The sequence below is a fragment of the Protopterus annectens genome, chromosome 8.part0 (assembly GCF_019279795.1).
Source record: "Protopterus annectens isolate FY-2018-M chromosome 8.part0, PAN1.0, whole genome shotgun sequence".
NCBI lineage: Eukaryota > Metazoa > Chordata > Ceratodontiformes > Protopteridae > Protopterus > Protopterus annectens.
The window spans coordinates 948696610-948711879 of record NC_056741.1 but is presented as its reverse complement, the minus strand read 5'-3'; the positions used below and the strand labels follow the sequence as shown (position 1 = coordinate 948711879).

At 39.5% G+C, this 15270-nt stretch overlaps 1 protein-coding gene across 1 annotated transcript in view; it reads left to right on the top strand.

Moving 5' to 3' along the window:
* Window positions 1-12314, top strand: part of LOC122809178 (beta-1,4-galactosyltransferase 3-like) — a 267951-nt gene extending 255637 nt beyond the window's left edge. The window contains exon 7 of the mRNA XM_044080478.1: window positions 11434-12314. Within this exon, the coding sequence (XP_043936413.1) occupies window positions 11434-11584 (151 nt within the window). The 3' untranslated portion in view covers window positions 11585-12314. The remainder of the gene's footprint in view (window positions 1-11433) is intronic.
* Window positions 12315-15270: the final 2956 nt, after the last annotated feature.

Here is a 15270-nt window from a genome sequence, read left to right as displayed (position 1 = left end):
ATATGTATAAAAAATACATATATATAATATAATATAATAAATTTTCTACACAAAACTTCACTTAACATGGTCTGACTCTCCTATTTTTTAACATGGGTTTTAGAGGAACCCTATCATTTAGCCCAGGGGCAAAGTGTGCCCTGTTTTTTATGATCCATTGGGCTTCCACAGATTCTGTTAATTTTTTTATATCACCCCCCCTCGGGCACTAGGTTGTAATATTTGTAAAACAGAGAACGTGAAACTGTGCGTACTATCCTTATCTAGAATATGCTTTGACAATGCATTAACCTGTGATTTAATTCGAATCTGATAAAGATGTTCTCGAATACGCTCTTTTAACATCCTATCCGTTTTTCCTATATAAAAAGACATACAGGATACGCATCTCGCTAAATATACCAGGTGTTTAGATCCACAATTTGCATTTACTTTGATGTTAAACATTTCTCCTGTAACTGGATGTATAAAATTAAAAATATTAGATACATACTTACAATAATTGCATTTATAACATGGATTAGTGCCATGGAATTCAGGGTATATACCTTTGATTTTATAATCAGAACAACAAAGTAATCTGTGCAAGTTTTTCTTATTTCTATAGGCAAAACTGGGATGTTCTTTTATGAACTGTGAGACTTCTGGATCCAATCTAAGAATGTTCCAATGTTTATTGATGCACTGTCTTATATCTTGAGTATCTTGAGTATAGCAGAGTGTGTATCTAATAGCATTTTCCTCTGAACCCACAGTAGTATTATTTCTGAGTCTATACTCAGACATACCAGTATCAGAAAAAATGGGAGCTGCACTTCCTTGTCTTAAGTCCAGAACCTGCCGAAATACTTCATTAACTTCTTTGCAATTATAATGCCTACTTTTAAATCTATTCACTAAACTATCCATCTCTTGCTCAAAAAGCAAGAGTATATAATGATGGAATCTCAGAATGAAAATGTATTGGTTTGAAAAAGCATCTCATGCGAAAGCGCTAACCGTCTGTCTGTGGATCCAATAAAACAGATTTTTTAATATTATTTGGAGCCTCCACACTTTTGTCTTTGGACTGCATAGTCATTTTTATTCTTGGACTGTAAAGTCGTTTTTTTCAACTTGCTTTTGGTCTGAATAGACTGGGACTATATATATACTTTTGGACATTTGCTCGTATAACAAACAAGGTAATTTGGAGCGAACACCAGCAGTTGTTTTTTACTTATATATGAATCTAGGACCACAATGGAAGAGCTTGAAGAGATACACCTAGGAAGAAGAGGGAAGAGGTAACATGGGAGCCCTTGAGATACACCAGCACAGGTGCAGACTATAACAACAAATGGAGACCAGTTTCATACGAAAGCATGGAGAACACCAAAACTGGAAGAGAAACTCAACTTCAGGATTCAGCACTTACTAACAGTGCTTAGTAACCACTCCTTTTCACCATATTTACAAATAGATGTAGCACAACCCCCCCCAACATGCTACATTGGTTCAACATGCAGAAGACTTGTCCCTCATATGCTCTACTCCATCTCTATCGTCCCTACTCAACAAAACCCAACAATCCTTTCTGGACATAGAAAAATACCTTAATAACTCACAGCTAATTCTTAATGCTTCAAAAACAAAACTTATGCTGTTCTCCAGTAGTAAAAAAATCCATAGACACCATGACTTTTGCCATTTACTCATCTAACAATACTCTTATTGAACCCGTTGAATATACAAAGCTATTAGGAGTCATCATTGACAAAGACCTCAGATTTGATAAACACCTATTTCTAATTATCAAGAAAGTCCACTTTAAATTAGGCTCCCTGTACAGACTAAAGCCCTTCTTAACTGATTCCACCAGACAGAACATCTGCAGAACTCACCTTCTATCCACCCTCTTATATGCCTCCCCAATTTTCACTAACTTAAGAAAATGTGACTTAAACAAAGTAGAATCCTGCTACTACAAAGTAGCCAGATTTGCTTCTAATCAACCTGCAAGAACTCATTACTGTAAGGTACTTCACTAACTCTGCTGGTTACAACTCCCTAACTTTCTCACCTATAACCAACTTGTTCTAACTCATTTTACCATCTACTACCTGGATAACTGCCCATCTTTAAGCAACCTAGTTCAGCCTTACTCTAATAATAGAACACTGAGGTCATCCAATAAACTGCTCCCGAAGGAAAACAAGTTCAATAATAGTCACAGGGACTTGTCAAAACTTGGAATGATATACCTCAAAATATACTTGGTACAAAAAATACTCAAGTTCAAACAACTACTCACAAAATACTCACAAGTTCAAACAACTACTTAGAGAACACCTTAGCAATACTTGGCTTTGCTCCTGCACTAAACCAGATTAGTAGCTCTAATCATACCCATCACCTTGCTCTTTCCCCTACTGAAAGTACCCTCTGCGTGGATCTCTCTCCTAATCTTTCTCCATCCCTTTAACTTCTTCTTCTATCCCTCAGTTGCCCAGTGTCTTTCCATCACCTATCAGCTGACTGCATTGTTCTCAACCTAAAATGAGTATACTTGTATGTATTTATGCAAATGAGTATACATGTATATAATTATGCAATAACTGTTCAATATGTTTGAGTGTTTGGTTAAAACGTGTATTGATGCTCATTGTGCTAATTCTTGTTACTGATTTTATTATTTCACTTTTCTAATGTCATATTAATTTTTTTCTTTCCTCATGTACTTCTTATTTGGCATACACTATTGCTATGTAATGACTTTTTGCTGTGTTTATATTGTAGCTAGTGGAGCTTTTCTTCCCAGGCCTCAGCTGACAAAGAGCCTTCATAGACCCAGTTGGACTCTCCTGGTAAACAAATGGAATTAAATAATAATAAATAACTGGTAACATAATGCATACAGCTCAAAGGGCACAGAAATGCTAAACATAAATGGATATCTACACCACAAGAATGGACTTAATAATGTTTCTGTGTGGAAAGTCCTTAATGTGGACTAATGAGGGTTATGCTACTCAATGCTAAGAGTTTTAATCTCAAAATGCACGTGCTTGAAGCACTCCTCAGTATGGAGAACGTCGACATCTGTGCAGTAGCTGAAACCTGGTTCAAGGCTCCACAGAGCACCCCAGCACTACTGGGCTACAACTCATACCACACATTTCGACCACAGAACATGGACCGAAACACAAAAGTAGGGAGTGTATCCATATTCATCAAGGATAACTATACCTCCAGGTTAGTGGCGCAGCATGATACCTCTGAGATCATCCATGTGCAACTAACATCAGGCAAATCTGTAATGCAAATTGTGGCCAGCTACAGATCACCCTCCATGACCCAGGACCACCACTCTGCCTTTCTGGAGACACTGGAAAACATGAAGGTCCTACCGAACACCTTGATATTGGGCGATTTCAATTACCCTACCGTTAACTAGGAAAAATACTCAAGTACAAACTCCCAGGTCCAGCGCTTCCTGGAATTTATCATCTCAAATGCCCTGGATCAGCTGGTAAACTCCCCTACCAGAGGTGAAAACATATTGGACCTGGTCATCACCAACATGGGTGACAGGTGTCCACACTGGAGGTCAACCTGTCACTGGTTAGATCAGACCATAAACTAATCACTCTGGATGTCCACACCACACCACCACCCCCAATCAAGGAAACCACAGTGAAAAAGCTTTCTATAGCAAACTTCACTTCACCTTACTTAAGACAGAGGTGGTAAGTTTCACAGCCCCCACGCTAAAGGATAACAGTGTCTAAGATGCAGGAACCTTTACAAATGCACTCTATGAGCACCTACAAGGATGCATGGATCATGCCATCCCTAGCAAAACCAAGACTCACTCCCCTAAGAGAAGGAAACAAGTCTGGTGGACCCCTGCCATAAACAGGCTATACAACAGAAGGAGAAAACTAGTTCAGAAAAAAAGCAAATCCCAAGAAGGAAAGACATCCCTGATCAGTATCAGTAAGAAACTAAGGTCCCTCATAAAATCCTCCAAGGCTAACTTCGAAAGAAAAATAGCCAAGGATTCAAAATATAACCAGAAAGCCTTCTTTAGCTATGTCAAGAATCTAAGTGACAACAGATATGCTCTGAGCTAGTGCAAAATAGCACAAAATATACTGAACCTACTGATATTGCCAACATCCTGGCAGATAGATTCAGTGTAAACTTCACCCCCCCCCTCACATCCAAAAAGGTCCACAACAATACCGGAAAGGTGTAGTGCCCCAGAAATCACAGATGCATGGGTGAAAACAGACCTTTCAAAAGCCAAAAGCACAGCGTCAATGGGGCCAGATGGTGTGCCAGGCTGCATCTTGCATGAACTACAGAACAAACTAACCACCCACCTAAACACACTGTTCGACCTCAGCCTCTCCACAGGCTACATGCCCATAGAATGGCACACAGCAATTGTTATTCTGCTTCACAAAGGAGGGGCCACAACTGACCATGGTAACTATCATCCCATAAGCCTGACTAGCCTGGTCTGCAAGGCTATGGAGCGCATCATCATGGAACTCATTAACAAAGACATTGGGAACCTCCAAACACTTGACCCAACTCAGTTTGGCTTTGTTAAGGGCAGATCATGCCTACTAAACCTGATTGACTTCTTCGAGACAGTCACCAAGGCCATAGATGAGGGGAAGGTGGTTCACACAGCCTACCTTGACCTTGCCAAGGCTTTTGACACCATTCTCCACTCGGGAATTATAGAAAAACTCACCAGCCTGAACATAAACCCCTATGTCACGAGATGGGTTGCCAACTGGCTTACAGACAGAACTCACACGGTAAGAATAGCGGGCTCCAGGAACGACTCTAAACCAGTCATAAGTGGTGTCCCATAAGGCTCGGTCCTGGGACCCCTACTGTTTGGCATATACTTCTCAGAAGTACAGGCAAACACAGGAGGACTATGGCTAACCAAGTTTGCCGATGACTGCAAACTGGGAGCCATAATTGACTCTCAGGCTGACACGGACATTCTCCAAAAGGGCCTTACTGAGATGGACACCTGGTGTCAAAGTCATGGTCTCAAGCTAAATGCCAAAAAATGCATAGTCATCCCGTTTGGGAAAAACAAAACACCCATGAATTACCACATAGGTGGCAGCCCCATTAATACAGAAGAGGAAATAAGAGATCTGGGGACCCAGGTAGATAGTAATCTCTCCTTTGACAATCATATTGCCAAAGTAGTTAGAAAATCCTTCTGTGTAGCCCATCTAATTACTAAAGGGTTCACATCTAGAAATAAAGAGGTATTAGTGCCCCGCTACTCGTCACTCATCAGACCCATCATAGAGTACAATGCCCCATTTGGGATGTACTTCACAAGACACTTCCAACAGCTGGAAAGACCACAAACGTACCTCACCAAGAGGATTACTGGCCTCAACCATATGTCCTATGCAGCCCGACTGGAAAAGCTCTGGCTGTACTCAGTGGCATATCACTTACTTAGAGGTGATCTCTGCTTGACTTACAAAGCCATGTCCAACTCAGAATTGATGGACATGCTCCACCTAAAGAAATCCAAATCACTGCGAGTCACTTGCTCTAGTGAGCTAAACCTCACCACAACAATAAATAGAACATGTTGGAGGGATAGATTCCTGTCACAGAGACTCCCCATGCTTTGGAACAAAATTCTTAACTACATTAGGCAGAGCCCCTCACTAACACTCTTCAAGAGAAACCTTGACGAGTGGATGGGTAACAGAAAATACACCCCTGGGATCACTTCATTGGCTCTTCTTGACAGAGGCTCAGTTAATTAATCAATGGGGCGGCAAAAGCTGACACACTCTGGCTAGGCTTATAAATGCCCTCGAGCAGATAGCCTAGTACCTACCTATGAACCTATGAACAAAGGATGAGCTGTTATGCCGGACCAGAACTATGGGTCTGAGGTGAGGAACAACACAAATGACAATCATGTCCCTAATGCCACAGTTGTACCAGAGATAAAGGCACCCTAGACTGTCATCTGCATCTTGCTACACACCACAGAGTAAAACTTCTGTTCCTGTGCTAAGTTCCCTTCAGCATCAAAGATGACAAATTCATATCCAAGATGAGGAGAATGTTGTTGTGCTGGGTATTTATTAATGAAGTGTGCCACAGATGAAGGCATTCCTAGAGACAAAGCAGGAATGAGCAAAGTTATAAAAGCTACTGTTAAGCATAATTGTCTGCTGAGACCTCTGCAGTTGTGTAAATGTTCTTGTTAGAAAGGCAGCAGTGCAATATACTAGAGTTTATAAATGCTCGCACAGTATGGCATTGCAGACATGAAATGCTTCAACTGCACATTGCAACTGCATGTTTTGAATAAAATTCTCTTCAGGTGTACACATCCATTGGTCTGATTGTTGTACTTAAAATGCACATGAATACAAATACTGTATGGCCTTTCAGCATGCTGATATTAACCAGAAGTTACTGTCACCATATTACACTGTCGGTGTACTGTTTGTGCAGTTGTGGCCTCTAAATATGCACACTGCTTACCTTTGCATGACATATGTGTTCCACCACAGCATGGGATGTTTATCATTTCCTCCTTATCACTAACTGTAGACAGTGCAGAGATAACAGAGTGGAAGTTGCCACTGTGGTGCTGCTTCTGTACATCCTACTCCACGGCAGATGTACCAAGTAAATAACTATTTAGGACTATCTACCAACATACCTATTGGACTACATACCTTCTACACTGTGAATACATTCACTTCCATTTCCAGTATATAACAGTAGTGCATATCTCCCTCTATATTGTGAATATATGATTGTTATTGCTATTATTTGACAGTACTACACTATACTTTGAAGATATTTTCATTTTCATTGATATTGTCCTATACATAGTGCATACTTTGACTGTCATTGCCATAGGATGGCAGCACTGCACATGCTCTGTACATTGTGTGCATATTCAATGTCATTGTCATTATCTGACAACACTGCACACATTTTCTACATTGCGTACATATTCACTGTTATTATCAGACAACATTGCATGCATTCACTGTAATTATTATTTCATAGCACTGAATGTACCCTCTAAATTGTGTACCCATTCACTGTCATTGTTATCTGACAACACTATACATGCTTGATATCTTACACAAATTCACTGTCATTGATATTACCTGACAGTACTGCATGCACCCAATACATTGTGCACACATTCACTGTCATAGTTATCTGACACCAGTGCACAATCCGTATACAGTGCTTGCACATTCAATGTTGTTATCATTATCTTTCAGCACTGCATACATGCTGTACACTGCACACACATTCACTGTCATTGTTATCTGACAACACTGCACAAATGCTCTGCATCATGCACAGATTCACTGTCATTGTTGTTATCTGACAGCACTGCATGCACTGGATACATTGTGTACAAGCTCACTGTCATTGTTATTTGACAGCACTGCCTGCACTCAAGACATTGTGCACAAGCTCACTGTCATTGTTTTTATCTGGCAGTGTTATGTGCACCTAGACATTGTACATGCATTCAGTGTCATTGTTATTATCTGACAGAACTGCATGCACCCTATATTTGTGTAGAAGCTTACTGTCATTATTTGACAGCACTGCATGTACCCTATACATTGTGCACATATTCACTGTCATTTTTATTATCTGAAAAGACTGTATGCGTCCTATACATTATACGCACATTCACTGTCACATGCACCCTATACATTGTGCACACATTCACTGTCATTGTTATTTAACACACTGCATGCACCCTATACATTGTACACACATTCACTGTCATCAGCACACCATACATTGTGCACACATTCATTGTCATTATTTAACAGCACTGCATACATCCTATACAGTGTACAAACATTCACTGTCACATGCACACCATACATTGTGCACACATTCACTGTCACCTGCACACCATGCATTGTACATACATTTATTGTCATTGTTATTATTTAACAGCACTGCATGCACCCTGTACATTGTACATACATTCACTGTCACCCTCACACCATACATTGTACACACATTCACTGTCATTGTTATTACCTGACAGCACTGCTTGCACCTTATACATTGTACACACGTTGACTGCCTCACACATACAGTATACATTATGCACACATTCACTATTATTATTTTTATCTGACAGCACTGAGTGCACCCTATACATCATTCACAGGTCCTTAATGCTCTCTCTAAGACCAAGAACACTGCATCAATGGGCCCAGATAATATCCCAGCATGCCTTCTAATTAGCATGAAACATGACCTATCAGGGCCTCTGGAATTATTATTTAACTGCAGCATCCAAACAGGCTTCATGCCTCATGAATGGAAAAAGGAAACAGCCATCCCTCTGCACAAAGGTGGGCCATCTACAGACACTGGAAACTATAGATCCATAAGTCTCACTAGTCTTATATGTAAAGCCATGGAAATAATTATTATGGAGATGATCAATAGAGTTACAGTAAACCTCCAAACACTGGACCCAACCCAGTTTGGTTTTGTCAAGGGCAGATCATGCTTACTTAACCTGGTGGACTTCTTTGAGAAGGTCACCAAAGCATTGGATGAGGGCAAAATTATTCACACTGCCTACCTTGACCTGGCCAAGGCATTTGACACAATACCCCACTGGGGAATTGTTGACAAACTCAAGAGGTTAGGTACAAATCCATATGTCATCCAGTGGATAGCCAACTGGCTCAAAGATAGGACCCAGGAAGTTAAAATTGAGGAATCCACCTCTACAAAGAGGACAGTCACAAATGGAGTCCCTCAAGGATCAGTCCTTGGACCACTCCTTTTTGGCATTTACTTCTCAGAAGTCAAGGCCAATGTTAGCGGTCTCTGGCTGACTAAATTTGGAGATGATTGAAAATTAGGAGCTGTCATTGAATCTCACATTGACACAAATGTTTTTCAAGAGGGCTGACACAGACAAACAACTGGTGTCAGAGCAATGGACTAAAACTAAATGCCAAGAAATGCATAATAGTATCCTTGGGAAGTTATACATTCCTGGTAACTATCGTATTGACAACACAACTCTTAGAGTTGACCCAGTAGTCAGGGACTTAGGGACACACATAACTAGTAATCTAGCCTTTGACCATCATGTGTCAACAGTGGTAAGAAAATCATTCTATGTTGCTCAACTTATAAACAAAGGTATGGCATCTGAGTCCAAGGAAGTCATTGTTTCACTGTATTTGGCATTCATCAGACCTATCATTGAGTACAATGCCCCCTTTGGTATGTACCTAACTAGGCATATCCAGCAATTGGAACGTCCATAGAGGTTCCTCACTAAAAGAATATAGGATGTAAGTAAAATGTCCTATGCAGACCGCCTCAAGGCTGTATCCCTGTATTCAGTCTTCTACAGGCTTTTGAGGGGGAGATCTATGCATGACATACAGGGCATTGCCAGACTCCACTCTGACTGACCTCCTGTATATCCACAAAAGAAATAGCACCACAATTGCCCATTCTAAAGACTTAAACCTTGCCTGTGATATAAGTAAGACCTGCTGGAGAGATAGGTATGTATCCCAGAGACTACCCCATCTATGGAACAGGCTCCACATCCATGTGAAGCAGAGTTCCTCCCGAGCCCAATTCAAGTGCAACTTGGAGAATTGGATGGGAAACTGGAATTTCATCCCTGATTTGGCACCTATGTCTCTAATGGACACAGGCAACCTGTAAATGGTTCATCTCCCAGACCCATGCTTACATTTATCAAGGGTATCAGAACTTGTCAGAGATTTGGGATGCATGGCTAGTCTTAAAAAGGTGCATGTGGTCATTAGCCTAGCAAACACCTTTGAACCTATTGCTATTGTTATCTGGCAGCAATGCACACTTTATTCTGCAATGTGCACACATTCACTGTCATTGTTTTTATCTGACAGCACTGCGTGCACCCTATACATCGTACACATGTTCATTGCCATTGTTATCTGGCAGCAATGCACACTTACTCTGCTTTGTGCACACTTTCACTGCCTTTGTTATTACCTGACAGCACTGCATGTATCCTTTACATTGTGCACACATTCATTATTATTGCTATTAATGGCACCACTGCAGACACACTTTACATTGTATACACATCTGGCAGCTCAGCAGTGCAGCTGTGTGTACCACTGGCATGCATTGCTTATCTCATGTTACATTGTAATGCACTGCTTCTTGCTTCAAAGCACTGGTGGCCACCTAGCTATGCCTCAGTGCTGTTTCTGTCATGGTTATATGCTTTGTCAGTAGCAGAGCAGTTACTGGAATCTCCTTGTCTGACATTTATGGATTCCACATTGTCCGCAGTCTCTACTATTTGCCTTGTTTTGGGACCATAGTATTGTCCATGGTTACTCTACCCATGAATTTTGCTTCATTACACAGCTGAAATATATAACTGTTCCAAAACATCAATAGGCATGTGTACCTATTAACTATATAAAAAAATTAGTTCTCTGTGCATTTCATTTCAAAAGTCTAAAAATCAACATTCAGGAATTCAGTTATCAACATTTTGTGATGTCAACTAATTGCATTCTATTGATTATTTACACTGGCAATCACAGATTCAACTTTTTGTTTTGTCCAACTTAGCACTGGCACCTGGGAACATGACATTCTTTGCTGAGCATACATTTGATGACCGATTTCTTGAAACTTGATCATTTGTGATAATGCCTGCATTTGTAATCAAGATTTTGATACTGAGGTTTTTATAAGTTATATTTATGAGCTTCACCCCAGAGCAACTTGGTTTAAGATAAGCTCTCTAACTCACAGCTCCAAGGTCCATGGTTCAGTAGTGATTTTTGGTCACACTTTGTTTAAAGTTTGCATGTTCTAAGTGTGGTTTGTGGATTTTGTTTAAGTGCTCCACCTTCTAATCAACTTCCAAAAACATGCCATTTAATTGGCTGCATTAAATGTTAATAGTATGTGCTTTTGCTCTTCTGACCCCAGTCATGGCTGACAAGGATCTTTAGACCACACCATGTACCCACTTAAAAAAATGTTAAATAATTGACCAATGCACTTACCCAGTAAACAAATGTCAAATAATAATAATAGACCTTATAGCTAACAGACACACACACACACACACACACACACACACACACACACACACACACACACACACACACACACACGCAGCCAAGGTAAGTAAATTTTGTTTTATTTATAAATCTTGGTATTATAGAAAGCATGTTTAGCTACGATTGCTAAAATCTTCTTACTGATTTGTTAGAGTTTATCAGCTTTATACATCAATTTAAATGATTAGATTATGCATGCAATATTTTGCTCTCGACCAAGAAAAAATATAATTACTGTGATAAAATTTCTCTCTTCATTTTTTCACTTTTCCAGGTTTGAACTGTTTGAAAATGCCAGCAATACATGGAGAACAGAAGGCATGAATAATCTGAAATACCACCTTCTGTCAGTACAGTATCTTCCACTCTATACAAACATCACAGCTGACATTGGGACAGACAAAGGGGAAAAGCAACCAACATGAGCATGAAGCTTCCGTCTATCATATCCATGTGTCAGTAATGTGTCAGCTTAGTGCTGAGGTTATATGAGTGCGTAAACTTATGGGGATCTGCAAGCACTTCACCAACAAATATTAATTCATTATGAGATGCCTATCAAAATGAAGGGACTATCAAAGAATTTGGTCATGATCTTGCATACTTACAGGTGTTTTTCTGTTCTTATTTGGGGAAGAGCAAGGTAGTGCATTTTGCTGTCTGTTGCATTTGATAGTTAAGATATAAGTCATTCTATCATCAAGATATTCAAAACGTGAAATGACAAAATGCTACACAGCTATTAGAATTGTTACTGGGATTTATGAGATGCTATTCTATGACGCCATTGTTCCTATTGTATCAGCAGCAGAGTGCCACAGTTACTGCAGACAGTGTTAAATAATTGTTTTAGCCAGTCTGCATGGTTTGAACTACCTCAAGAACATTCTGGTGCAGAAACTGCCCTTGAATCAGAAACAAAAAATAATATAATCATGCTTTTGCCATGTGGACTTCCTGAATAAATAAGATTTAAATACATAAGTGTTTATTGTGACATAACTGTTTAGTATACAGTGTCATTTTCATTACTGCTTTATGTTGGATTTTCTTACTATACATAATAGACAGAAAAAAATGTTCCGAGTTAACCTGAAACTGATACAAAATTCATTCCACTTTCACTGTGTAATTAAAAGAATCTTTGGCTTTTAACTGAGTTTTTTTTTAAAAAAAACATTACTCATTAAAGCAATTGTGTATATGAAAAACTTAAAATTTTATAGCACAACATGTTCAGTGATATGAAAACATGTCACTTTAACAGGTTTTGTCCAGAGACAATGTAGTTGGTCTTGAGCTACATAAAAGAGCTCATGTCATAAGATTCTACAGTATCCAGGGCGGCTGTTTGAGCTCAGTGCAAACATGTCCAGAGATGTGCTTTACTTTTATTATGATGAAGTTCTACATGTCCTATACACTGCAGGGACAACGTACCAGTAAAGGTCTGTTCCTCTGTGCATGCTCTTTGCTTCAACAGTTTTAGTCTTGTACATGTGAAAAGCTACTTGAGAAATGATCATGTTACTTACATATATAATTGCACAAACAGAGCACACAGGACTTGTGCCTGCAGTTGGTACAGCAACCTCTTAAACCGTTTCTTTCGTTTCTTCATGACTGACATTGTGAGACTGTTACACACCCATTCGTTTCCAGTTCTTTTCTCACCAGTCTGGATTCAGATCTGTCAATGTCTTTTATTGTATCACTATTTCTCCTGAGAGAAACATTTGTATGACTTTGGTGACTTGTTTTGTATGATTGCCTGTTTTAACTTCAGCCAGCACTGACAGACAACTCTGCAGGAAAAGAGATTTGACAATTATGTTTGGATAAACTAATCTTGTCCAGCAGCAATAACAGTTTGTACCTCTTTCCTTGGTTCCAAGGATTATATAAAGAAATACATTCACTTGCAATCAGCCTAAAAAAAAACAAGTCACTGCAGAAAGGAGAACTTGAAAATAACCTGCAGCTAAAGGTTAGCTAAATCTGAGACTAGCCAGAAGCATGCAATATACAAGTCTATGCCATATCATCATAAAACAAGAAGATAAAGTTCTAACTACCAAAGCTGTCTGTATCAGCATTATTAGCTAACAACTCTGTGCCAACAGTATACCCTTAGACTTAACCTTGTTATCCCTGATAAAGGCTATGCTGGAAAGCATGGCTTCTCAGGTGTGAGGCTAACATGCATTACATTTCACTGAGTCCTCAACTACACAATGTGACAGCTCAGTTGTTAGCCTCTTTGACCTGTATCCACCGTACCACAAGTGCATGGCAAAGACCATACCCATTAGAGGCTATAATGCTATAAAACAGAAGTATACCTGGAAGATGAGCTGGGCCCATCCTGAAACTTGTACATAGGTTCCATATAAGGCAGATAATGTGTTCAGGCCCCTGCAATATAATCCTTCCAATGAGATACCCCAAACCTAGTATCAACAGTGAGGAATACCATTCACTATGTAACTACCTTCAATTTCTTGGGTAGATAATCTAGAACTCAGGAGGGAATATTTCCCCTCTCTACATTTAAGCAGCAACCCACAACTGCGTATGGGTATCAGAGGATTAGCCCACAGCTGGTATAGTTTAATCATGAGGGCAAGGCTTACCTTTCTTAAATAAGGTCTTCGTTTAGCTGCACTGTAGTGTTCCTCCGTGTTCTTCTGTGTTTGTGATTCTATTCCACATGTGTAGAGGAGTTACATTACCATGCTTGCACATTACATCATGGTGTTCTGGAAAAGCAATGGCTTTTTTCTGTGCTCTTTTTTTTTTCTCTTCCCTTGCCATTATGGGCTCTTAATGCAAGAAACCTAGGTAAAGCCCAACATAATGGGGATGCAAAGGCCCAAAATAGGGGCAGACTTTATTGTTCTTATAAACTTAGAAAGTTACTGCAAAAGGGAGTTTTGTGTTAACATGCATTTTTCTGAAGGGTATCAACCATTAACCTTAAATGTCTGTCATTATTTAATAACTGCAATCTGCAATGGCTTGCCAGAAACTACATTTTTAGGAGGAAAAGACCAACACTATTAGATAGAAATCTGGATGTTTAGTGAACGTTGAGAAGTACAAGAGTCTGCCAAGACTTTAGGTTGGATAGCTCAGAAATAAAAGGAAAATTAGGTGCATTTTGTGTTTCTTTAGTTTTGCAGAAAGTACCTGATATTTCCTTGAATTCTGCTCTGTCCTCCAAGCATATGCCAAAAGTTTGGCCACTCAATGGTTCTTTAGTGACTGGACATTTTTCTATCAGTATATGCTCGATTTACAAAGGGCATGCTGTTTGGGCTGTCCAATCAGTGTGCAAATTTTTGAATGACAATGAGCTGTTAGTGTATAATTTACATCGACATTCTGAATTACCTTCACAGTTTGGTGTATTGATAATGCATCATATTAGACAAGACTATGGAATTGTTAGATCACTTTCTTGATTCTTAGAAGATAACTTCCATTAAGCACCAGTAGCTGTAATATTTGCTCTCATATTGTCTAGGTAGCCTTTGACACAGCAAATATAGCCTTTATAGCTGCAGAATCAAGATTACCATCTACCTACCTTGTTAAAAATTTTGGCCAGCCTTAGATAAGAACCCTTTCTATGAGATTCTACTGTCTGGGCCTGAAGTAGCTGTTGGTAAGAAATGGATAAAGTAGAGGATCCCAAAAGTTTCAGCTAGAGAATTTTAATATCTCCATCTCCCTCTTCCTATATGGACCTTTAAAAAACTACAAAACCTGACATCATTCCTGTTCTGGGTATTTCCATATCTATAACCATCCAATCAGCAGCAGTGCTATTAGGGGCAGTATTGCAGGAGACAGATGTCAGCCCAGGGTTCAAAGTTTCCACTTTGCTTGTACAGCTGACTCATCAAAAGACTATGACAACATTCCTGACTCTAAAACCAATGTCAGCCTTCCCTCTCAGATGAGTGATTAGAGTAAGAGTCATACTCCATGTGACCCAGTGTCCCAAATTACAACTGGCACTTGGTTCCATTATCATTTCTGACACCCTGTTAGTTCAACAGTTCAAAGGACAGCAGAAAATGTAACACTTGCTGTACTTACTAAGAAC